Genomic DNA, 24,347 nt, shown 5'->3' on the forward strand with positions numbered 1-24,347 from the left:
CTGCTTGCACACACCCGTGTTTGCAACCCCCCATTTTCACCCCGTGTTTGCACACACCCCCTATTTGCACACTCACCCCGGCGTTTGAGTAAAATCCTATTTCCACACTCAGCCCCACGCTTCGACACACACCCACCCCGTGCTAGCCCGCTCTCCCCCGCCTGCTCACCCACACGGTGTTTGCACTCTCCCCCCGGCGTTTGCACACTCGCCCCCCGTTCCCGCCCCCCCTTTGCACACTCACCCCCGCCCTACCCCTCCGAACTACAACTCCCATCACCCCCCGCGCCCGCCGCGCCCCGCCGCCCAATCAGCGCGCGGCTTGTTGGCAGGTGCCGCCATGGCGGTGCCCAGGCGCTGAGGGCGGCGCCGGGCCGCGCTGAGGGGCGGCGGGACCCGGCGAGACCCGCGGCCACCGAACCTCGGCGGCTCTGGGGAGCTCCGGGGCGGCACCGAGCTCTCCCAGGCCCGGGGAGCGGGCAGGCCCCCAGCTGCGGCTCTCCGAGGCCGCCGGGCCGCTTCCCCGCTGTCTCCGGCCTGCTCTGCCCTGCCCGGCCGGGTCAGGGCCCCGCCGCCCTCGCCTCGAGCTGTCCGTCCGCAGGGTGACCATGAAGGTGGTGAACCTGAAGCAGGCCATCCTGCAGGCCTGGAAGGAGCGCTGGAGCGACTACCAATGGGCCATAAACATGAAGCGGTTCTTCCCCCGCGGAGCCACCTGGGACATCCTCAACTTGGCAGGTCGGGGGGTTCCCCCTCCTTGCTGGGCACGCTGGGCTGGTTTGGGGGTCCCCACGCGTGTGTTTGGGTGTTGGCCCCAGTGTTCCCCACTTTGGGGTGCAGACAGGGGTGTTGTGGGGGTCCCTGTTGCATTTTGGACTCATTCCCCCCTTCCCCACACTGATTTTCATGCCAAAATTCCCATTCCCAACCGTGCCAGCCCATTCCCATCTGTCCCTCCTGATCCTTTCCCACCCTGCCTGCTCCGTTTTGGGATCATTCCCTCCTTTTTCCCCGTGGGAGGGTTCAGGGGTCAGCTCAGCTTTTGGGACAAGAGAAGCAGCTTCGAGTTGAGCCAGGAGGGAATTAAGTTGGAAATGAGGAGAAATTTCTTCATTGAAGGGGTGGTTAGGCGTTGGAACAGGCTGTGGTGGAGTTACCATGTGGATGTGGCTCCAGGGGATTTGGGTTGTGCTGAGATGCTCTTGGAGGTCTTTCCAGCCTTAATGATTCCCTGATTTCCTGATCCCAGCACTGCACAGGAGCCAGGTGCTGCTCCCAAGGCTGCTTCCCAGCCCAATCCAAGGGCATTTCACAGAAATCCTGCCAAAGGCTAGGACTGGTTTAAAGATTTGCCAGGCTCTCCTGCTAATTATAGAAACTTGGTGCTGGGATTTTCCCTGTGCAGCAAGTCCCGGGATAAACAAACAGAGCTGCTGCTCCAGGGGGTTTAAAGGAACCAGCCCCACACAGGCAGCAGCTCTTGCTCCTCTGAGTGTGGGGATCTCTGTTTTCCCCTTCTCTCCATCCTCCCATTGGATTTTCTGTCAGTGTCTGTTGTTTGTCACGCCCTGTCCCCGCTGCTGAGCTGTCCCTGCTGGCTTTGTCACCTCCGAGCCGTGGCTGGAGGGGCCACGTGGAGCTGTGGCCGTGGGGAGGTGGATTTGCTCTGGGTGGATTTGCTGGGGGTGGGGGTGCTTGGCTCGAGGGCCAGTCCTGCTGCTGCCCAGCTGGTCCCCGTGGCTCCCAGGTGTCTGTCCCCACCCCGGTGGCACCGGCTCCTGCTCCTCTGGCAGCGAGGCCTGCGGGGTGCTTGGCTTGGGCTCATCTGTGTGCCCCCAAAAACAGACGCAGGGGGGATAATTCCCTATTATTTCTGCAGGAATGGGTTTCTCCTGGCTCACATTTAGCTCAGTGGCTTCTTTGGGGCAGCTTCTCTGCCAGCAGGAGAAGGAGCCCTCTCCCCTTTTCCTTTTGGGAGCCGCGCGGGCAGGATGCTGGCCCTGACTCTGAGCATTGTGTGCACACAGGGAGAGCCCATTCCCGAGGTCCTGATGGCTGGAGCAGCAGCTCCCTTCCTCACCACATCCCCCAGAGCTGTCCTTTCCCAAGCTCGTGCCTTTCAGCTTGGAAGTACAAAGGAGGGAGAGCTGGCAGGAGCTGCCAGGATCACGGCAGGGCCTGGCACATCGCTGCTGACACGTCTGCAGCGGGGAGCAGCATGTGGCTGGCTCGTGGTGCCACTCTGGGATGGGCTGGGGAGGGGACGGCTGCCACCAGCCTTCTGTCCTCATCCCAGACGCTCCTGGCCCAGGATTCAGCCTTGGAGTGACACCCAGGGAGTCTCCTGTGCTCGGGATCTGGCGGCAGCTCCTCCTGCTCGGCTTTGGGGTGACAACTTCCCACCCGGCTGCTGCTCCCCCTTTTACATCTGGGTGCTCTGACCTACTTGCAGCCTGCTCTGCAGCCCGGGGCCTGCTCGGGGAGGTGCTTCCTGCACTCTGCCATGGTTCAAATGGGCAATTAAAGGCTTGGCTGAGCAGATGGGACGGGCAGAGCCCCTCGGGCCACCGAGGGCCAGACAGGCAGGGCTGCACCCGGTGCAGGGGACTGGTGGCCCCAAGCTCAGCCCCAGGTGCCTGGGTGAAAGACACTCAGTGGAGGCTGCAGGAGCCTCCTGGCAAGAAGTGGGAGGGAGGGGAATGTGGAGAGCAGCAGTTTCGGGGCTGGAGCACCCAGGGAGAGCCATGTTAGCAGGAGGCTGCAAGCTCTGCCTAACTATTCACTGCCTTGTGCCTGTCAGGGGTTAGAAAGTTGTGGGATTCAGTGACTTTAGGAGAAAACTGGTTTGGAGTCTCTGTGGTTGGTACAGTTGGGCTTTGCCAGCTTCCCTGTGGGATGAGGGGAGGACAGAGTGTGTCTGTGTGTCCCCGTGTGCTGACCTGGGACCCTCTTCCCTTGCAGAGGCTCTCCTGGAGCAGGCCATGATTGGGCCATCCCCAAACCCACTCATCTTGTCCTACCTGAAATACGCCATCAGCTCCCAGGTAAGGACCTGCTGCTGCTGCTGGGGGTCACCTTGCAGCCTCTGTGAGGTTGGGCAAAGCAACTGGGCTGTTGGTGGTGGGCAAGCACCTCAAATCCCCCATGTGAGCCTCTCCTGAGCTGGGCAGACACCCCAAACCCCCCATGTGACCCTCTCCTGGGCTGGGCAGACATCCCAGACCCCCCATGTGAGCCCCTCCTGGGCTGGGCAGACACCCCAAAACCCCCATGTGAGCCTCTCTGGGGCCGGGGCAGGCAGTGGAGGGCTCAGCACGTGCCCTGGGCAGGGGTGTTTCCATAAATAGCCTCTGCCATCGCCCAGGGTGGGAATTCTGCCCCCTGAGAGGCTCTGCACTCGCCGTGAGCTCCACGCTTTCGCATCCTGGCATTTAATATCGCCCAAAGTTTGTGTGAAACGCATCAGCCATCACCTAAAAATGTCTGTTTGGATTTGTGCCGGGTCAGCGCCCCGGCCCCGGCCCCGTCTGCGGTGACAGCAGCGGGGCCGTGCCCTGACCTTGCCGTTCCTCGGCAACGAGCGCGGCGCCGGCGCTCAGCCCCCGTGAGCACCGCGCTTGTTTTGGCTTTCTCTCTCCTAGATGGTGTCCTATTCCACGGTGCTGATGGCCATCAGCAAGGTAGGGCTCTGACAGGTGCTCTCAGAGGTTTCACTCTTCACCCACAACCCCACAAATCCCTTTCCCTCCCCGCAGCTCCCGCCAAATATAGGTCAAGTGGAAAGCGACATCCTGGGCTGAGTCAGCAGTGGGCAGCCGGCGCAGATTAGCGCCCGAGCCTTTCTGTGGCCCCCTGGGGATGGGCTGCTCTGGGTCCCAGTGGGTTTTTGGGGGTGTGAGTGCCTTGTCCCTGTGCCCTGGGGGGTCTGGCAGGCTCCCGGCCTGTGTGTAACCCCATCCCAAGCGCCGGAAACCACATCCCGCTGCGGCCGGCGGTGCTGGCAGCGCTGTGGGGATCAGAGCTGGCCCTGCAGGAGCTGCAGCCACACACCACGCTCGGGTGCTCTGTGTCCCTGTGCTGCTTCCATGGGGACACTGAGCACCCTCCATGGCTGCCTCTGCTTGGTGTTGGGAAGCCCCTCACAGGCTATGACTGACCCCCCCATGCTCCTCCTTGTCAGGCCCCCTACTCAGGGTGACCAAAGGAGGGATGATTTCAGGGAGAATAATTTCTTTTCTCCCACCTTGTTGTTGTTAAGGGGATGGGAGGAGAACTTCGCTGGCAGTCAGCGTTGAAAATTTTGGGGGACTGCAGGCTGAGCTTGGAGTTGTGCTGTGAAGCCCTGGCGAGGTGGGGACCCCTCCAGTGGTCCCAGCGCCGATCTGGGGGGAGGGTAGAGCCCAGCCCAGCTCTGTTCCGAAGGGCTCGGGCTCGTTGCCTGTTTTCGGAGGGGCGGGCACAGCGCTGACCTTGACAGCCGAGCCTTCCTCCTTCAGCGCAGCGTGGGCCCAGCGCGGAGCTGCGGGCAAGCTCCGGCCCGGCGGGGCTCCCCATCTGCTCCGGGAGGAGGCGGGGGGGCCGCGCTTCTGCTGCCCCCCGCCCCCAGCCCCGCGGCCGGCCGGGCTGCTGGCGCTGCCAGCCCCACCGAGCCGGGGGTGGGCAGGGGGCTTGGCGTCCAGCCACCCCCGCCGCCGCAGCCCCGGCCTGAGGCTGCGGAGAAAACCCAGCCCCGGCCCTGCTGCCGCTGTCCCACCGCCTCTCGCCACCCCGGGAGGGCACGACCTGGCCGACAGACAGCCCTGACCTACTTCTCATTCAAGTGGCTTCTGGGCAGCTGCCAGGGGGAGTGTCCTGTGGCCGCAGAGCCTGGCCCGGCCCTGGAGGGAGGGCTTGAGCTTGTGTAGAGCTGCCGGAGCAGTCCCCGTCTGAAGCCTCTCTGTGTTCTGCTCTAGTTCGATGACTTCTCCCGGGATTTGTGTGTCCAGTCGCTCTTGGAGATCATGGACATGTTCTGTGACCGCCTCAGGTACTGTGTGGTGTTCCGGCACTGCCATCTCTGCCCTGGCTGTGCCATGGGCAGAACCAGGAGCCAGCAGAGCCTGGGGGTCCTGTCTGATCCCAGAATACTCACCCTGGCAGAGGAAGGGAGGTTCCCTCTCCAGCTCTGTGTCCATTACCAAGTTGCTGCCTCATGAGTGCCAGCACAGGGACAGCAAAGAGAATCCAAACCCCACCAGCTTTGTGGGAAGCTGCCAGAACCACCCCCTATTCTGGGATAAACCTCACCGTGGTTTTCCTTCCCAGTTCAGCTGGATGGGGTGGGTGTGAGACCCATGGTCCAAGGGTCTCTATTTCCTTTCCCTCTGCACCTTCCCAGGCCCCAGCTGTGTGTCCCAGTCTGGTCCTGCCTGTGCTGCCCCAGGCACTGCCTTGTTTTTTTCCTTTATGCTCTTCCGCTGGTGTTGCAGGGCCCAGGGGAGTCCAGACAATTCAGGCCACAAAAACTTTTTTAGAAAGCTCAGAAATCTTCCTGTTAACCCCTGACAGCCTCTTCTGGGAGGCAGGAGCATGTGGCAGGGACAGTGGGAGGAGAAGGAGGATGAGGAAGGCTCTTCAGTGAGATGAAATGAAGCAGCAGCAATGAATATGCATCAGTGGCAGATGTTGACAAGGAGCTGTTGCTGGCCAACTGCAGAGCCGGCCCTTAATCCACTCCTGCCTGCTCTGATCCTCTGCTTAATTTGATCAAAACTTCTGGCCCCCATGATTTGTGCATCAGGAGGGGAAAGCGTTCACCTCTCACAGTGCACTGATCAATGCTGAGCCTCCCTTAGCAAGATAATTTGATTAAAAGCTTGGAAAGTTTCCCTGTAGTGGAGAGGCCAGCAAGGAGGCTGCGTGGGGAGGGGGTGGGGGTGTCTCCTTCCCCCTGGCACAATGGGAATGCTGGTGGGATGAGCAGCACAGGAGTGGGCTGGGAACACAGGACCTGCATTTGGCTTCCCCAGCCTACCCAGTGTCCGTGCCTCAGTTTCCACACACACAGTGAGCATATCCCCACTTGTCTCCTGTGCCAGCTGCCACGGCAAGGCCGAGGAGTGCATCAGCCTGTGCAGGGCACTGCTGAGTGCCCTCACCTGGCTGCTGCGCTGCGCCACCTTCTATGCCGAGAAGGTGAAGGAGCCGCTGGAGCAGGCGGCGGCGGAGAACCAGCTGAAGATGTGCCTGGAGAGGCTGGAGAAGATGCTCAGCAGCACCAAGAACCGTGCCCTGATCCACATTGCCAAGCTGGAGGAGACATGTATGTCCCTGCCCCTGCGTGCTGGCCCTGGAGAGATGTCATTGCCACCTCTCCCTTCCCCCTGCCCGGCTCCTGCCGCATTGTCCCTGCGGCTCCAAGCCTATCCATCTTCCAGCCCTGTTGCTGTAACCGTCTCCTCCCTGGCTCTGTGCCACTCTCTGCCCCCTCCCCTGCGTGCTGCCTTTGGAAGAGGAGCAGAATTAATGTGAAGGCTGCGGGAGCTGTTCCTGGGTGCATGGGGAGTGCTGTGCTCTGACAGCCTGGCACAGCCCCACGCCTTCTTCTGTGTCTGTGTCTGGCCTGGAGGCTGTGCCAGGCTGGCCTTGGGGTGGGGCCTGCTGGGACTACACAGACCCCTGCGTTGGGTTTGCATCACCAGTGAGGACTCCCAGCCTCTTCAGCCTGTGTGGGTTGCTGTAGGCCTTGGAGCTGGCCTGCCTGGTTTCCCCAGATGCCACTGTCCCCTCACTGAATCCCTGCCTTCCCTCCCCAGCCTCCTGGAGCACCGTGGAGCAGTCCCTCGTCAAGCTGGGAGAGAACCTGAACAACCTTGGCAGCTCCCCGCTGCGGAGCCAGGCTGATAACTGCGTGTCCCTCATCAAAAGGTGGCTGTGTGCTGCTGCCCCACGGGCTCAGGGGGAAAAATGGGTCTGAGCCTCACTCTGAGTCCCCCAAACTCCCTGCTCGGAGGACTGAGAGGCTCCTGCCTCCCTGCTTCCCTGTCCATTCCCATCTCTGATCCCTGCTCCAGCAGGGGCTGCCCAGAGTTCATAGTGACTTGTTGCAGAAGAATCTTACCCAGGGGTTGCTCTTCTGGTGACCTTGAGACCTTTTACTATCCCTCAGCTGTTCTGGCCACACCAGGGCTGCTGTCCCTGCTCTGGATCCCCCTGAAATTGCTCCCAGGGCCTGAGGGCTTGGCTGTGCCTTGGAGCTCCCAGGCACAGGTGTTCAGTGTCCTGCCCCGGGGCAGCAAAGGTCAGGGGTTTGGCCAGGGAATGGGAGTGGGACAGGAGGAGCAGGAATCTGTCCCTGCAGGGCTCCAGTGACCCTGGGCTGTCCTCTTCCACCCAGCATCCCCACCATGCTCTCAGTCCACTCAGAGCAGCTGAACAAGACAGGCTTCCCCACCGTGCACGCCGTGGTGCTGCTGGAGGGCACCATGAACCTCACAGGAGAGACCCAGCCACTGGTGGAGCAGCTGATGATGGTGAAGAGGATGCAGGTACAGAAGTGACAGTGTGCTCTGCTCTGCTCAGGCAGTCTGAGGCTGTGGGGCCAGGCCATGTGCCTTCCGTGTGCTGGTCCTGCTCCAGGGGAGCAGCAGGAGCCCATCAACACCTCAGCAGGGGTTTGGCTGTGTTGGGGGATGTGCTTTGCTGCCAGCCCAGCACTGGGAGGGTTTGTGTGTGTGCCCCACAGCGCATCCCCTCCCCTCTCTTCGTGCTGGAGATCTGGAAGGCTTGTTTTGTGGGCCTCATCGAGTGTCCTGAGGGCACAGAGGAGCTCAAGTGGACAGCCTTCACCTTCCTGAAGGTAGGGCCCAGCCCCAGCACTGAGTCCCTGCCCTTCTGCCCTTTCCCTGCAGGCCTGGCTCCTGAGCCCTGAGCTCTGCCGGAGCAATCAATCCTTCTTTCTTGCAGTGTGCCCCTTGGGGTGCCCACACCCCACAGTGTGCCCCTTGAGGTGTCCCCCACCCCACAGTGTGCCCCTCACCCACCCAGAATTCCCCTTGGGCTACCCCCACACCCCAAAATGTGCCCCTTAGGGTGTCTCACACCCCACAGTATGCCCCCCAGTCCCCACTATGTACCCCTTGGGGTCCATCCCACCTGAGCCCACTCCAGCCCTCCTGTCACCCTCTGAGCATCAACTTTGCTGTCAGGGGCCTCCTTTCAGCCCAGCCTCATTTTGTGTGGCAGAGTGAGTTTTCCTGAGATGTTATGGGGGAAATGTGGCTGCAGGTGATGGTGGAAGGACACTGCAGAGGGGAGCAGGGGCACAAAGTCCCCTGGGTGCACACACTGCTCCAGAAGTGCTGCTTTCCTGGGGCTGGGAGAGCAGCTGTGTGCAGCTGTGCTGGTGTGGGCTGGTGCTGCTGGGAGGTCCCAGCTGTGGAATGGGGTCTGCCCTCATGTCACTTTGTCCCCTGTGTCTTTCAGATGCCCCAAGTGCTGGTTAAACTCAAGAAATACCCCCAAGGGGACAAGGTGAGACTGATGGTGCTGTGCCTGGCCTGCACAGGAAAATGTTCCCTGTCCCAAAAACCTTCCCTGATGGAGCAGGTGGGGACAGGGGAGGTGGCCTGTGCCAGTAGCGTGGTGAGCTGAGTGCCTGGCTTTGTGTTTGCCAGGATTTCACTGAGGATGTGAACAGTGCCTTTGAGTTCCTGCTGAAGCTGACCCCTCTGCTCGACAAAGCCGACCAGCGCTGCAAGTGAGTGCTCACCATGGCCACAGCTGCCACGTAGCCACGTGCCACAACCACCCTGTCCTCTGTGTGGGGTGCTGGGGCAGCTCCTGGCAGGGCTGGCTTAGTTTCTGATCCCATTTCTTCTTCCTGAGGAGCTGCTGCTGCCACATGAGTGAGGCAGTGAGTCACGTGTGTGGCACCCAGAGCTGCTCTGGACCCTGCAGCACCCTCAGAGGGATGGGACAGGGCCAAGAGGGCAGCTCATGAGTCCCCCTGCCCTGTGGCACTGTCTGGGGTGACAGGAATGCTGTCCTTGGGGCTACAGCTCTCCTCTCTCTTCCAGCTGTAACTGCATGAGCCTGCTCCTGCAGGAGTGCAGCAAGCAGGGGCTGCTCTCCGAGGCCAACATGAACAACCTCATCGACAAACGGTACAGCCACCCCAGAGTCTGGGAAACCCCCACCAGTGGGGCTGGAGCACCTGGTTTTGGGGGGAGCAGGAGGGAGCAGCTGTGCTGACACAGAGACTGCAGCTGGGACATACATGGTGGCCTGGGGGATGGGATGCTGCTTTTGGGACAGGTTGGGTACAGGCAGAATTTGTCCCCTCAGAGAGGCAGCTGGTGGTGGCCTGAGGCAGTGGCTGTCCCTTGAGGGTGCCACTGGGTGGAGGGAGGGAGGCAGGGTGATGGATTCCTACACACTGACCCTTCTTTGGGGTCCCCCAGGGCTGCAGACAAGGAAAACTCTCCATCCCTGAAATCGGCTGAGAACGCCAACATCCAGCCAAACCCTGGGCTCATCCTGAGGGCTGAGCCCACTGTCACCAACATCCTGAAGGTCAGTGTCCTCCTGCAGCCATGCTGGGCTGGCAGGGCTCATGCTGAGGGCTGAGCCCACTGTCACCAACATCCTGAAGGTCAGTGTCCTCCTGCAGCCATGCTGGGCTGGCAGGGCTCAGGCCTGGAGCCCTTTGCCAGCAGCATCAGTCTAACCAGGCAGCCAGGGTGGTTGGGAGGCGCTGGATTTCTCCCTGCCCTGGGGTGGAGTAATGGAGGAATCACTCAAGCCTTGCTGCTCTGTTGTGGAGATGAGGAGCTGCCCTCCTCCTTCCCAGGAAGCTGGAGGAGCTGTCAGGTGGCATGTCATCAGTGCTAGCAGCCTGAGCCCAGCCAGCTCTGCCCGTCCTGCTCAGCTGCTCTCTGTGTGCATCTCCCCTGTTCCCTGGGGACTCCCCATGTCCCTGTGTCACTCTGGTTATTTTGATGCTACTGAGTGACAGGGGATGTTTTCCTGCTGGTGGCAGGGGCTCAGAGGTCCCCATGCCACCTCTCCCAAATCCAGCAGGTCCCTGCTCCTCAAGGTCTCAGGGACAGTTCTTGCAGCTGATCAACTCTGTACCCCAAAAACTGGAGTTTGCTGCTGCTCTGTAGCACACATTCCCCATGACTTCCATTTCCTCTTACTTTTTTGCATGTAGACCATGGATGCAGATCACTCCAAGTCCCCTGAGGGCCTTCTGGGGGTCCTGGGTCACATGCTGTCTGGGAAGAGCCTGGACTTGCTGCTGGCAGCAGCAGCAGCCACTGGGAAGCTGAAATCCTTCGCTCGGAAGTTTGTCAAGTGAGTGTCCAGCTGGGTGGCACTGTCACTGGTGACCAGGGGGCTGGGGGGGACAGGCAGCCCCCTAAAGTGCCTCCTAGACAGGGCTGGATGTGCCTGTGGCCCTGTGGAGCACTGGGGAGGGCTGGGATCTCAGGGATGTGCACCCCACAGCACCCCATCTTTGCCTCTGCATGAACAGGACAGAGAATTGGAGCCAGGTTTGTTTGGGGGGGGTTCAGAACACTGAAAGCTGTGGCCAAGCCCTGAATCCAGGGCAGTGTGTCCCTGCCTTCTGCAGACACACCAGCACACATATGGGGCTGTGTGATGGGCTCCCCCAAGGTGGCTGGACCAGCCTTGGGGTGTATGGGGGGTCTGTTTGGGGGTCTGTGCTCTGAAACACCCACAGAGCTGGCTCTGGGGAGAGCCCATTGGTGTGGGGTGAGCAGCTTGGCTGGACCTGTGTGGCCACAGGGAGCAGACACAGGGAGGAGGTGACTTGTCCCTGTGGTGCTGGGGGGTGTCTGCAGAGCTGGGCCTTGCATCTCCTGGCCCTCTGTGCTGGGCTGGAGTTTGGGGGTGGGATCTGCATGCCAGGCAGCCCCCTGCTTGTGTCAGGGCTGGGAATTGTCTGGTTGGCCTGCTCATGCTTTGCTGCCACTCTCTGCCCCTCCAGGCTGAATGAATTCACCAAGCAAATCACCGGGGAAATCTGTGAGTGCGTGTTCGTCCGTGCGTGGGGAGATTGGAGCTGTGCCCCCCTGCTGCCCCTGCTGGGATGTTCTGGGGCCTGCCTGGATTAAACTGGGACTGGCTGTGGCACCAGAGCAAGCTGAGCTGTGCCAGGCCAGGCTGGGGGGCTGGCAGGGAGGGGGCTCTGTGCCAGCAGGGATCTGGGCTCCTGGGGCCACGCTGCCTTCATGTGCGTGTCCATCCCAAATCTGGGGTGTTCCCTTGAGCTCCCTCTCCCCTGCTGAGCCTGGGGGCCCCTTGGCTCCCTCCCTGGAAGGGGTGATGTGTCAGCACAGCCCAGATAAGGACTCTGACTCCGTGTGATGAAACTTGCAGAGTGCTCTGACCTTCCATGGTGAGGGGGGGCCCTGCTTGGGCTGGGGCTGCCCAGAGGGAGGCCAGAGCTGCTCTGGGGGCTCAGGCAGAGGCAAATGAGGTGGAAGGAGGCACTTGGAACATCCTTTTGTTCGCACTGGGGGGTTAGAAACTCTGTGTGGGGAAGCAGGGTCCCAGCCCCCGTGTTTGTGGGGTTCTGCTTCCCTCCTCCTGCTGAGGCCAGAGAGCCCCAAGGTCTTTATTTCTCCTCCTTCAGCCAAGAGTGGCCCAGTCCGGGCTCTGCTTTTTGACATCTCCTTCCTCATGCTGTGCCATGTGGCCCAGACCTATGGCTCAGAGGTAAGGGTCCTCAGGGATGATGAGAGGGTGGGACTGGATCCTGTGAGGGAGGGGAAGGATGAGTCTGTATCCTAAGAGGAGCTCTCAAACCTGCCAGCTCAGCCCCTGTGCTGCTGCAGCCTATCAGCCTCCTCTAGTGGCCAATCTGCCACTGTCCCTCCTGTCCCTGCAGCCACTTCATAGCCCAGGGCACAGCACCCAGTGCCTGTCACCTGCAAATCTGTCCCTGGGGCTCTCTGGGTGCCAGGTGATGGAGCAGGACTGGCTGTCACCTCCCTGAGGACTTGGGTGGGTGGTGGGATCAGTGGGAATGCTGCTTCCAATTGAAGCTCACCACACTGCTCCCAGTTTGCCCCTCCAGTTTGGCACTGGTTGGCTGGGGGGGTTGCATGGCCAAGGCAGTGCCAGCCCTCCCCGTCCAAGGAGGAACTCCCAGCCCTGCTCAGGAAACTGCACTTTGGTTTCATGAAAATGTTCCAGGTTTCGACATCTGTGTGTGCTGGGAGGCGAAACGATAGCGAAACACTGGGAATGCACAGAGGGGGAGAGCAGGGTCCTGCCCAGCTGGCCCTGGGAGCAGGGAGGGGGGACCAGGCAGGGATGGACGTGCCCAGGGCTGTCCAATGAGATCTCATCCTCCCCCCCTCCCAGCCCAGCAGCTTTCCTGCCCAGCTGCTGCTGAGCAGATGTGTGAAACTTTTTTGGACAAAAATAGTGTCCCCTGGGTGACACAGGCTGAGGGGAGGAAGTGACGTGTGGGGCTCCCAGCTCATGGCCCCCACAGGACCCTCCCAGCTGGGCTGTGTGACCCCAGCCCCAGGGACCCTCTGCAGGGCTTGGCAGGGTGGGGGAACAAGGGACTTGTTTGAGCTGGACACTGTGACACTGTGACACTGTGACACTCACAGCTTGCCTGGCATCTCTCCTCTGAGCTGGGCTGTGTTCTGCTGAGGAGCACCCTGGTATTGGGGGAAACCACAACCCACAGAAGGGAAACCAGTGCCTGGGAGGGCCTGACCAGTGCCCTGCTGGGGCCTGACCAGTGCCTGCCTGTCCCTCCAGGCCACCGGGCGGCGCTGTTCCCACGGCCATGAGCACCCCAGGGTGGGGACAGACCCAGGGTGGGGGGCAGACCCAAGGTGGGAACAGACCCAGGGTGGGGACAGACCCAGGGTGGGGACAGACCCCAGCGTGAGGGACAGACCCAGGGTGGGGGTCCCCTGCAGGGTCTCTCTGTGGGATGCAGACCCCGCATTGGTTCCTTTCCAGGTGATCCTGGTCTCTCTGTGGGATGCAGACCCCGTGTTGGTTCCTTTCCAGGTGATCCTATCAGATTCCAACCCTCCAGGCGAGGTGCCCTTCTTTGAGACCTGGATGCTGACCTGCATGCCCGAGGAGGGGAAGATCCTCAACCCTGACCACCCCTGCTTCCGCCCGGATTCCACCAAGGTGGAGTCCCTGGTTGCCCTCCTCAACAACTCCTCCGAGATGAAGCTGGTGTAAGAGCCCACCCATGTGCCCACCACCCTGCCGGGTCTGGGGGTAGCCCCCAGCCCAGCTCCCCTGGCCCCACAGCTGTGTCTGAATCCCCATCTCTCCCCAACAGGCAGATGAAGTGGCACGAGGTGTGTCTGAGCATCTCAGCTGCCATACTGGAGATCCTCAATGCCTGGGAGAATGGAGTCCTCACCTCTGAGTCGATCCAGGTGGGGCTGCTGGGGGGCAGAGTGGAGCTGTGCTGTGTCCTGAGGAGGAATCAAGAGTCCAGAAGCTCTGGGGTACCCTGTTCTCCTGCCCTGATTGCTCTGGCAGCTGCCTTGGAGCTTGCTGAGGCTTGGAAGTGGGAAACTGATGTGGCTCCAGCCCCTTGTTCCTGCTCTAAACTGCCCTGGGCGTGGCAGGGGCAGTGTCACCCATGGAGGAGAGAAGGGCTGGGACCCTGCAGTGGGGACCCACAGCCCTAGGAGGTGATGGCTGCACATCCCCCTGGCTGTGCTCATCCTCTGCTGTCTCCTCTCCCAGAAAATCACGGAGAACATCAAGGGGAAGGTGTGCAGCATGGCAGTGTGTGCCGTGGCCTGGCTGGTGGCCCACGTCCGCATGCTGGGCCTGGATGAGAGGGAGAAGTCCCTGCAGATGATCCGGCAGCTGGCCACCCCCCTGTACGGGGAGAGCACACTGCAGTTCTACAACGAGCGGTGAGCGGGGCCACGGGCCTGCTGCTGGCTCCCAGTGCCACTTCTCCTGCCCTGCTTCTGCTTTCCCACTTCCTCATTCTGTGCCATCTCCTGCCCTGCTTCTGCTTCCCAGGGCCGTGGCCTCCTGCCCCGATTCCACTTTCCAGTGCCGTTTCTCCTGCCCTTCTTCCTCTTCCCAGTGCCATGCCATCTTCCATGTTTCTGTTTCCCAGTGCCATGCCATTCTCTGCCCCACTGTCTCTTCCCAGTGCCATGCCATTCTCTGTCTCTGTGCCCTGCTGTCCCTTCCCAGTGCCATGCCATTCTCTGCCCTACTATCCCTTCCCAGTGCCATGCCATTCTCTGCCCCATTATCCTTTCCCAATGCTGTGCCATTCTGTCTCTGTGCCCTGCTGTCCCTTCCCAGTGCCATGCCATTCTCTGTGCCCTGCTGTCCCTTCCCAGTGCTGTGCCATTCTCTGTCTCTGTGCCCTGCTGTCCCTTCCCAGTGCCGTGCCATTCTCTGTCTCTGTGCCCTGCTGTCCCTTCCCTGTGCCCACTGCTGCCATCTCTGTCCCAGCGTGGTGATCATGAGCTCCATCTTGGAGCACATGTGCGCGGACATCCTGCAGCAAACGGCCACGCAGATCAAGTTCCCCTCCACTGGCATGGACACCATTCCCTACTGGAATCTTCTGCCCCCCAAGAAGCCCATCAAGGAGGTGCTGACCAGCGTGTTCACCAAGGTGCTGGAGAAGGGCTGGGTCGACAGCCGCTCCATCCACATCTTCGACACCCTGCTGCACATGGGGGGGGTCTACTGGTTCTGCAACAACCTGGTCAAGGTATGAGGGGGCAGGAAGGACCCCTAGTGCTGGGCAGGGTGCTGAGGACAGGAATGGTGGGTTTAGTTTGTGTTCCCAGTGTCCTGGCAGTGCCTGGGCTGGGTGCTGGGACAGTTCTGGCCCTGGAGGGGAGTGGGGCAGGGCCACCTCTCCCCTCCACCCTGCAGGAGCTGCTGAAGGAGACACGGAAGGAGCACACGCTGAGGGCTGTGGAGCTGCTCTATGCCATCTTCTGCCTGGACATGCACCAGCTGACGCTGACACTGCTGGGCCACATCCTGCCCAACCTGCTGACAGACTCCTCCAAGTGGCACACCCTCATGGACCCCCCTGGGAAGGCCCTGGCCAAGTAAGACCCCAGAGCAATGGAGATTCCCTCCTCGAGGCATGTTTGGGGAGGTGATCTGTGCTGGGATGAGGATCCCAGCTACCCAAATCCCACTCTGGCTTTGGCAGTGCCAGCAGTTCCCACTCTGATCCACATTCCCTGCTGTCCCCTGAGGAGGAGGAAGCTGCTGTGTCCCACACCCTGCTGTCAGGTGGGCTGGCAGCACCTGGCTCTGTCCCTGCTCTGTCTCCAGGCTCTCTGTTTGGTGTGCCCTGAGCTCCTACTCCTCCCACAGCAAGGTCCAGGCCTCAGCCAGGCAGAAGAAGAGGCACCGTGAGGACATCGAGGTGTGTCTGGGTGGAGCAGGGGCTGCCTGGGGGCTCTCTGTGCCCAACAGCAGCAGTGGCTGGGGAAGGTGAGGGTGGTGGGAGTGGGTGGGTAAAGCCAGACTCCCTGCGCAGCTTTTCTGGGTTCTCTGAGGCTTTCCCACCTTAAAATTCAGGATTTTCCCTTCTCTTTTCTGGTCAAAGGGCTGTGATGAGCTGCTCAGCATGTGCCCAGCCTGGGCTGGGGTGCTCTGGCTGACCAGAGATCCTGGGCTGTGGGGCTGTGCAGAGCCCGGGGTGGGTGACCAGCCCTGCTCAGGGTGAGGGGCTGGTGGGGCTGACCCCCCTCTCCCCCCAGGATTACATCAGCCTGTTCCCACTGGATGACACACAGCCCTCCAAGCTCATGCGGCTGCTGAGCTCCAACGAGGAGGATTCCAACATCCTCTCCAGCCCCAGTAAGTGCAGGAGGGGAGGGGGGATGGCTCCCTTGGCTCCCTGCCCCTTTTGGGTGTGAAATGTGTATTTGCAGAAAACCCCTTCCCTTCCCAAACTGGCCGGGTGACGGTTTAGAGCTCTCAAGTGGTTTTTGAGTTATCTTGGAGTTTTTGCATTTGGGAAAAGTCAGTTTCTTTATTTCTCTGATCAGAACAACTTAAAAGGGTGACATCACCCTTTCCTTTCATGCCAGTGCCCCACACCCTAGGGGCTATGGGGGGCTTTGTGTCCCTCCAGCCACCCCTCATGGGACCACAGCTGGAGTGACATTCCTGGTGTCTGGGGCCAGATCCTGACATTCCAGGGCTGTTAACAAGACTGAGGCAGAGCAGATGAGGGCCCTGCTCACATCATGTCACATCATGTCCCTGCAGTGTCACGGGTTGCAACAGCTCCAGTGGGGGATTTGCTGGGGGGGTCCATGTCCTGCCCTGGGTGCTGTCACAGTTCCCACATACATTGTCCACGCTCCTGGGCAGTGAGTCAGGACATTCTCAGGTCATTGTTTCTCCCTTTATCCCAAATTACTCTATATATTAGTTTTCGACACATCCATTGACCTTCAGTTTCAGTTGGTTTCATTACTGTTGAAATATGGGCTTTTCCCTTTATTTCACTTATCTTCTTTTACCTCCTGAGGCAGTCCCACCTCTTCCCAGTGACATTCAGGACTTTTTTGGGCTATTTGCTGCAGTGATGTGGAAATGCTGCTTCCTGCAGCCACCATGTAACTCATGTGATTCCATGAGAAAAGTGTGGGAGGGCTTTCTTTTTCTGGTGAGCATCCTCAGAGCAGCACAAGGTGGATCCTGCAGATTTGGGCAGGGGCTGTGGGGTGTGCACAGAAGCCTTCCCAAAGGGATTCCCATCCCATTGGAGCAGACCTGACCCAGTTCTTCCCACAGGAGTGCCCAGCAGTGCTTCACAGCTGGGGTCAGCTCAATCCTCCTGCTCTGTCCCAGGATTTGCTGCTAGATTTGGCCGTGCTTCAGCTCTGATAGCTGCTTGCACCCTGACAGTGGGGTGGGAGGGCTGCTGTGCAGCAGCTGTGGAACATCTGGCTCACACACAGGATGTGTAACGTGTGTGTCGCTGCTGTTCCCTGCTCCTGGTGGTGACACCAAGTGTCACACCCCAAAAGCAGCGTGGGAAACCTGCCTGGGCTCCGTGTGGGCTGGCAGAGGGGACAGGGATGGGGCAGAGACCCTCTGTGCTGTTTCTGGGGTGCCCCACTGGCACAGACTGTTTGGTACAGGGGGCCTAAACCTCTTCTGCTCCACAAAGCCCCTCCCAGAGCTGGGTGACCTCGAGTGGCCAGAGCTGGCCAGCGTGGGCACATTGGCTCAGCCAGGGGGGCCCTGAGGCTGTTCTGACTCTGCTCCTGCCCACAGATCGCTCCATGAGCAGCTCACTCTCTGCCTCCCAGCTCCACACTGTCAGCATGAGGGACCCTCTGAACCGGGTGCTGGGTAAGGTGGGGATGGCTGTGGGGTCACAGCCAACCACTGGGACACCAGTGGGAACCTCAGGCCAGCTGCAGCCTCCCAGAAGTGACCTGACTGTTGTTCTCTCCCTGTCCCCACAGCAAACCTCTTCCTGCTCATCTCTTCCATCCTGGGGGCCAAGACAGCTGGCACCCACACCCAGTTTGTCCAGTGGTTCATGGAGGAGTGTGTGGAGTGCCTGGAGCAGGGCAGCCGTGGGAGCATCCTGCAGTTCATGCCCTTCACCATGGTGGGTCCAGCAGTGTCACACCCCTGTCCCTGCCTGGGGAGTGCCCCAGGTCCCACAGGATGGCCACATCCCAGGCTCCTGGTGACACTCACCTGTGCTTCTCCTCTGTCCCTGGGCAGGTTTCTGAGCTGGTGAAGGTGTCCACCATGTCCAGTCCCAAAATTGTCCTGGCCATCACTGACCTCAGCCTGCCCCTGGGTCGCCGTGTCGCCGCCAAGGCCATCGCTGCTCTGTGACCAGGGGGGTCCCTGAGGAGCCCCGGGATGTCCCTGCTGCTCTGGGGGGCTGGGATGGCCCCTGTCACTGCAGCTGCTGGAGGGCTGCTCCCTCAGCACGTGGAGCCACCTCCTTGCTCTGCCTCATGGCACTTTGGAGACTGAGACACCCCCTAATTTTTTGTATTCTATAAATCAATCCTTTTGTACAACCAGCTTTTGCCTCATCTCATTTGAGCTCCTGGGAGTCCCCAAAACCCCTCGATCCTGGGGGTGATGGGGAGCCAGTGGCCAAGCCCTGTGCTGGAGAGGAGGGGAAATCTCCCTCACCCTGTCCTGGACCTGAGAGTGGGTGGTGGGCTGTGGTGCCCTCACTGGGGGCAGGCACTGCCCTGGGTGGGGCAGGGATGCTTCCCTGCTGTGCTGTCAGCCACAAGCGGGGTCTTGTTGGGAATTCTGCCACGTGAGCATGAGTTCTAGTTGGAATTCCTTCCCATGAGTGTGAATTCTTACTGGAATTCCTTCCCATGAGTGTGAGTTTTTATTGGAATTCCTTCCCAGGAGTGAGTTCTTATTGGAATTCCTTCCCATGAGTGTAATTTCTTATTGGAATTCCTTCCCATGAGGGTGAGTTCTGGTTGGAATTCCTTCCTCTGAGTGAGTTCTCGTTGGAATTCCTTCCCATGAGTGAGTTCTGGTTGGAATTCCTTCCGAGGAGTGTGAGTTCTCGTTGGAATTCCTCCCTGTGAGTTCAGTCCTCAGTGGGCACGGGCAGTGGGTGAGTAACTGTGGCCTGGCCAGCACCACGCCAGCCTCGTGCTGGGACAGGCTCCCCTGGGACTGTCCCCGCACCCTGCCAGCTGCTCCAGCAGTGAATCCAAGAGCTGTCATGAACTCCTGTGCCCGAGGGAGTGGCAGTGCCAGGGCGGCTGCCCCTCTGCCCCTTCCACTGGTGTTGACTCACAAGAAAGGGGAAAGCGGGGCCAGCAGGTACCAGCCCTTCCCTCGGGGCACCGTGACTCCAGCCCACTCCTGGGCTGTGCCCCTGCCCCCTTGGCACCGGGGGGTTCCCAGCCCTGTTTTGGGAGGCTCTGAAGGGAAATGGGGCACAGGGGGGATCCTGGAGTGCTGCTGGGCAGGGAAGAGGCAGTGGGACAGTGACTCAGGGCTCAGGGCTGGGCTGACCCCATCTGATCCCAGGATGAGCTCAGCTCCTGGCAGCCCCCAGGCTTTGCTGGAAGGAGAGACCCCCATGCACTGTGGGTGTTGCTGGTCCTTGGCCCTCACTCACACAGCATCCTCCCCTTCCTGCTGGCCCCAGCTCCTGCCCCTGCTCCCCATCCAGCCCAGCCAGGAGCAGCTGCAGGGTGGGTGGGGTGGATAATGAGCCGTGGCACACACCGGGCTGGGCTCGCGGAGCCTGACACTGGGTGAGTCCCACCCTGAGCTGGCACTGACCCGCCCGGGCTCCTCTGCTGGCCCAGGGGCGGCCCTTTACCGTTAGCCCAGAGCAAAGAGCAGGGCCTGGCGTGGCCTTCCCAGCTCTGTCAATATTTGCCAAGGCAGCCCCATGCCTGGCATTGGCACCGGCGCTTCCCCTTACAGGAAAGGGCTGGAGCAGGAGAAGAGGATTTTCTGTAAGCACCCGTGGGGCGGGGGGAGGAAGGAGGGAAGTGCCCTCCCCGTGGGTGAGGGCATCCCCGGGCAGTTTGTGACCGTGGGGCTCCAGCCTGTGCCAGCCCCTGCCCAGGGCTGGAGCTGGGAGGCAGGAACTGGGAGCCCTGGCACCCCCAGCACTGGCTGTGTCCCTGCGTGGCTGGGATGAGTGTGGTGAGGGATGCTGGTGGTCATGGGACGGGAGCGTGGGCCCGGTGGCAGGAAATGGGGCTGGTGAAGCTGGGACAGCCCAGGGTGGGCAAACACCCATTGGGGAGAGGCTGGGGGTGCCCTTAGGAGCTTTCTAGGGCAGGGGAGATGCCCAGGGCACTCCTGGCATTGCTCAGCCACATTGGGGCTGCCCCTTTATCCATCCGCTGAAAGCCTCCTCCCACCATGGCACGTCCCTGGGCAGATTTCCCGTGTCACAGCAGCAGCAGAAAGCTGGTTGGGGACCCCCAGTGCCACCAGCCCCAGGATGAGCCCACAAACCAGCTCTGGGCATGGTGCCCGTGCCCTCGGTGGGCGCTGCCAGCGCGGGCGGCTTCCGGAGCTTTCTAGGAATCGGCTCTTGCCCAAGCAGCCCTGCCAGGCGTGGGAGGAAGTGGCCATCCCACAGCACCTCCTGACCCTCAGCCCGCTCAGTGGGGTGGGGGCTCTGGGGGGGCTGCGTTTCATCTTTCGGAGCTGACAGCAGCAGCTGCAGGGTGCCCCAAAATCCCATTCCCTCATCCCCCGTGTCTCTGTCCCTGTGTCCCCACACCCTGGCCACTCTGCCTCCCTCCCACGCAGGCAGGAGACAGCGGAACAGAGAGAGAGAGAGTGCAAAAATAGAGTTTATTTCCATTTTTATCACATAGAAAAAAAAAGCGGGTGTTTCTTGGGGCTCACCCAGCTGCAGCAATAAATACAGTACAAAACCCCCCACGCCCAGAGCTCCCACACAACCACGGGACTGGGGCTGCGTCAGGCTCAGGAGGATGGGAATGTGTCCAAGTGGCTCTTTCCGGCCATGGACAGGCACAAATAAGTTAAACTGCAATAAGTACTCTGATTTTAGCAGGGAAGGGGGACAGAGCAGAGATGCAGCTCCCCAAAGTGCTGAGGCTCCCCGAAAAATCCTCATGAGGCTGCTGTATCCCTATGGTTCTTCCATCTTCCCTCCTTAACAGCTAATAAATATTAATTAGTAGAAATAACACCCATCAGATGTGTCCCTGCAGGCTGCAGCCCAGACAGGGAGATGCTGCTCTGGAGCATCCTCATCCTGGGATGAAGGTGTTTTCCCGTGGGATGATACAGCAGCCCCAGCAGTGTGAGCCGTGGGGAAACTGAGGCACAGGCAGTGCCAGCAGCAGCTGTGGGGGCTCAGCCCAGCTCCAGAACCTCGTAGCAGAGATACGCTTGTGTTTAAATATTAAACAAGGGTGATGCTGCACAGGTACCTGTGCACGGATCCTCCGCGGGATCCCCTGGCGCCTGCCTGGGGCCGCGGCCGGGGGAGCATCCCCAGACAGATAAATATTAAATAGCCATAAATATTAAATAAGCAGGAAACGGGGTGCTCCCGGGATGCCCCTCGGGTGGGACATCCACAAGCAGGGGTCAGAGGCTGGTGAGGTGCCGCAGTGCCCGGTACGCCGTCTCCAGGAACCGCTGGAAGTTGGCCAGGATGAAGAAGCCGCCAACTTGGTGGTGGAAGTGGGAGGAGAAGGTGGGGACGGGGTCCTGGTTCTCTGTGGGGTACGTCACCGTGGCCAGGCCCAGGTCCTCCATCTGCAGCCAGGCAGAGGCAGAGGCATCAGCTCCAGGCCTGGAGGTGCCCCCCTGTCCCAGTGTGCCCCTCCTGGGCATGCAGCTCCTACTGTGCCCACTCATCCTTGTGAATACAACCCTGCCATGCCCACCCATCCCTGTGAATGCAGCCCCTGCCATGCCCATCCAACCCTTTGAACGCAGTCCTCACCACGCCCATCCATCCCTGTGAATGCAGCCCCCACCGTGCCCACCCCTCCCTTGGGATACAGCACCTGCTTTACCACCCCACAAAGTCCCCCCTGTGTCCCCTCACCTGCTGCTGGATGTTGGAGGACAGGTTGGCCATGTCCAGCTGCAGGGTCTCCACCAGCCCCGCGTGCCCGGGCAGCAGGGCTCGGATGGTGGCCAGGGAGCCGTGGTAGACGCGGAGCCCGGCTCGGATCTGGCTGAAGCAGGTCTCCTGTGGTGGGCATGGCGTGGTCAGAGGGGCTGGGCATGGCCTGGCCACCAAGACACGGAGGCTCTGGGGTGCCCCGAGCCGTGACAGAGCTGAGCAGCTCGTGGCAGGGGTGGCTGCCTGCACTCACTGCCTGGAAGGAGCGGCGGTGACACTGCTCCAGCGGCGCCTGTGCGATGTCCAGGTCCTGCCGCAGCAGCTGCAGCTCGTCCTCCTTGCACAGCTGGAGGGTGTCACACTGCGGACAAAGGGGACAGGGTGAGGACACCAGAGGACCCCGACACACCAGGACCCCCCAGCATCCCATCCCTGGGCTGTGGGACCCTGTGGAGGAGGAGGGAGGGGATGGAGTGGACCCGGTGCAATAGGGACAGAGGTGAGCCAGCAAGGTCACCACGTGTCCCCGGTGGGTGCCCCAACACCCCGGGGCTGAGCTTTGGGCAGTGCAGGGGACACTGCTGGCTCCTGGCCCTGCGGTGCCGATAAGGGCAGGGAGGGGGTCACCTTATCTGTGACCTCACAGTGGCTGCCATCCCCCCTCCGCAGCGAGCGGGACTCACCACCACGCGCTGCAGCGCAGCCACGTCCCCGCGGATCTTGCGGGTGAACTCGAGGTTCCTCTGCAGGAAGAGCTGGAAGTCCTGGTCCCCTGAGAGCTCGGTCAGTGGTGCCCCATGCAGAACCCTCCACGGTGCCCACAGCAGCACAGCCAGCAGCAGTGCCAGCCCACCTGCGGGGACAGCGGCTCAGCGTCCAACCCACGGAGCCCCGACCCCTCAGCCGGACTGGGCTCAGCAACCAGGACCACCCTGGGGATGGTGGCAGCAGCAGCAGCGTGGCCTGGGGAAGGGGCAGAGACCCCAAAAGGGGAGAGGGAGCAGAGCTCCAGCATCCGACCAGTGCCAAGGGCAGCAGCTCTGGATGTGTGGGTGCAGGTAGGGTGGGTTTATGGGTGCTCTGGGTGCAGTGGGGGCAGTGGGAAAAGTGGGTTTTAGGGGTGGTTTGGGGGTAGTGGTCATATGGGCAAAGTGGGTTTTAGGGGTGGTTTGGGGGCAGTGGGAACAGTGGGTGCTGTGGTTGTGGGGGCAGTGGGTTCTGTGGGCAAAGTGGGTTTTAGGGGTGGTTTGGGAGCAGTAGGGGAAGCGGGTGCAGTGGGAGCTGCATGGGTGCTGGCTACTCACGGCTGAGGAAGCACATGGTGGGTGCCCGGCTCGGTGTCTCCTCCTCTGCGCAGCGCGGCCCTGCCCAGCCCGGCCCGGCTCCTCTCGCTCCTGCCCGGCTCTGCTCATTGATCGGGTGGCATTTATAGCGCACGGGCCTCGGGGATTCTCACCGATGAGGCAACAGCGCGATTGCTTCACTGCCTTAATCACGGCATGCAAATCTCCAGAAGCGGGTGCTCGGCCGCGGCCGCAGCCCGGGGCTTTCCCGGGCCCGGTGGGCAGCGGTGCCCCTCGGAGTGGCCGCAGCCGCCCGGCGGAGCCCAGGCACGGCGGCGGGTGCCGGGACAGGGCAGGTGGGGCCTTGGTGACTCATTAACCTGCTCGCCGGGCTCTCACCGCGCTGGCCAGGTGGGCCAGTGCCCAGCACAGCGGGGTCATGTGCAGGGTCACTCGCAGGGTCACTCGCAGGCGGCTTGCGTCGGGGATGGTGGCTTCTCGCTGCTGCTGTCACTGTGAGGTTGTCCCCATGCCCAGCCCACGTGGGCACCCCCTGTCAGCTGCCACAGACATCAGGGTGGCTGCTGGAGGTGTGACCTTCACGGTGGTGGCACCGGCTGGAGGTGGCCAAGGTGAGACCCGGTCCAGGCACGTGCCCAGGGCTGTGGCACCACAGGGCAGCACCACGGGGCCGATCCTGCCCTGCTGGGCACTGTGGGGCCGGGTTGTGCCCGGTGTCACCATGTCCAGCACCAAGCACCGGCCACATCGGGCTGACCCCGCCCGCGAGGGGCCAAGCCCCCCTCTGCCCCTACAGGGAGGAGACTTCCAGGGCAGCCCCCGGCAAGGGCTGGCGGCTCCCGGCCCCGTTGCGTCGACGAGGGAATTTTGGCTCGTGCTGGTTCCCGCAAGCCCTTCCAGGATCTGCTGGCCCGGTGCCAGCTGGCCGGTTCCTGCCCGGCACGGGCCGGCCGGGGCACGGGAGGCACCGTCCCCCCTCTCAGCCCCGGACAGGGTGACCCCAGGGCAGCACTGGGATGGAGAGGCTCATTCTGCGCCCCTGACCCCTGGCTGGGTGCCACAGCTGCCCTCCTGGAGGCTGTGTGGACTGGGATGGGGACAGGGATGGGGACAGAAAACCTGGTCTCTTGGTGGGCACTGGGATGGGCCACACACCCAGTGGGGTAGTTTGTGGGGTACAGTTTGTGGGGTACAGTTTGTGGGGTTCAGTTTGTGGGGTTCAGTTTGTGGGGTTCAGTTTGTGGGGTACAGCCACAGCACCAGTCCCAGAAGCTGGAAGTCCTGGAAGTTCCTTTCTCCAGCTGGGAAATAAACCTTCATCAGCTGCAGCCAATCCACGAGTACCAAGCAGAGCCTTCCTGGCACAGCCAGGTGTGAACTCTATTGCTGACCTGCCTTCAAACCTGGCAGCACTAAACGTTCTGCCCTCTGGATGCATGAGAGGACCT

The 24,347-nt window shown here is 61.3% G+C and overlaps 2 protein-coding genes across 4 annotated transcripts; one reads left to right on the top strand and one right to left on the bottom strand.

The window, feature by feature from the left end:
- Window positions 1-334: 334 nt before the first annotated feature.
- MED24 (mediator complex subunit 24) lies at window positions 335-18,062 on the top strand. 3 transcript variants are annotated; one of them, XM_039697327.1, is made up of 25 exons: window positions 335-738; window positions 2,962-3,044; window positions 3,642-3,680; window positions 4,953-5,026; window positions 6,078-6,301; window positions 6,795-6,906; window positions 7,376-7,526; window positions 7,724-7,837; window positions 8,464-8,511; window positions 8,655-8,737; window positions 9,057-9,143; window positions 9,441-9,552; window positions 10,193-10,335; window positions 10,994-11,031; window positions 11,642-11,724; window positions 13,045-13,223; window positions 13,331-13,502; window positions 13,747-13,922; window positions 14,482-14,746; window positions 14,914-15,095; window positions 15,328-15,421; window positions 15,759-15,858; window positions 17,290-17,367; window positions 17,484-17,632; window positions 17,752-18,062. In XM_039697327.1, the coding sequence occupies exons 1-25, from the start codon at window positions 609-611 to the stop codon at window positions 17,866-17,868; spliced, it is 3,033 nt and encodes a 1,010-aa protein (XP_039553261.1). In that variant the 5' UTR covers window positions 335-608; the 3' UTR covers window positions 17,869-18,062. The 3 variants fall into 3 exon arrangements, with proteins under 3 accessions (XP_039553261.1, XP_039553263.1, XP_039553262.1); XM_039697328.1 differs by having other exon boundaries at window positions 546-738; window positions 13,331-13,430; window positions 17,752-17,907; XM_039697329.1 differs by lacking the exons at window positions 15,759-15,858; window positions 17,290-17,367; window positions 17,484-17,632; window positions 17,752-18,062 and adding an exon at window positions 15,577-15,752 and having other exon boundaries at window positions 15,328-15,489.
- A 2,255-nt stretch (window positions 18,063-20,317) lies between these two features.
- On the bottom strand, window positions 20,318-23,610 carry CSF3 (colony stimulating factor 3). Its single transcript, XM_039697306.1, has 5 exons — window positions 22,900-23,610; window positions 22,279-22,448; window positions 21,849-21,956; window positions 21,575-21,721; window positions 20,318-21,279 (listed from the first exon to the last, which is right to left on the bottom strand). The coding sequence occupies exons 1-5, from the start codon at window positions 22,913-22,915 to the stop codon at window positions 21,109-21,111; spliced, it is 612 nt and encodes a 203-aa protein (XP_039553240.1). The 5' UTR covers window positions 22,916-23,610; the 3' UTR covers window positions 20,318-21,108.
- Between the last annotated feature and the right edge of the window lie 737 nt (window positions 23,611-24,347).

Source organism: Passer montanus, unplaced genomic scaffold, assembly GCF_014805655.1.
Source record: "Passer montanus isolate IOZ18808 unplaced genomic scaffold, ASM1480565v1 scaffold117, whole genome shotgun sequence".
Taxonomy (NCBI): Eukaryota; Metazoa; Chordata; class Aves; order Passeriformes; family Passeridae; genus Passer; species Passer montanus.

Excerpts from the sequence above, each read along its gene's own strand:
- MED24 (XM_039697327.1), top strand. The coding sequence starts at position 609 with ATGAAGGTGGTGAACCTGAAGCAGGCCATCCTGCAGGCCTGGAAGGAG. Across the intron at positions 6,907-7,375 it reads TGCGTGTCCCTCATCAAAAG|CATCCCCACCATGCTCTCAG; the intron begins GTGGCTGTGTGC and ends TCTTCCACCCAG. Across the intron at positions 15,096-15,327 it reads CCTGGGAAGGCCCTGGCCAA|GCTCTCTGTTTGGTGTGCCC; the intron begins GTAAGACCCCAG and ends CTCTGTCTCCAG.
- CSF3 (XM_039697306.1), bottom strand. Across the intron at positions 21,957-22,278 it reads CTGCGCTGCAGCGCGTGGTG|TGTGACACCCTCCAGCTGTG; the intron begins GTGAGTCCCGCT and ends CTTTGTCCGCAG. Across the intron at positions 21,280-21,574 it reads CCTCCAACATCCAGCAGCAG|ATGGAGGACCTGGGCCTGGC; the intron begins GTGAGGGGACAC and ends GCCTGGCTGCAG.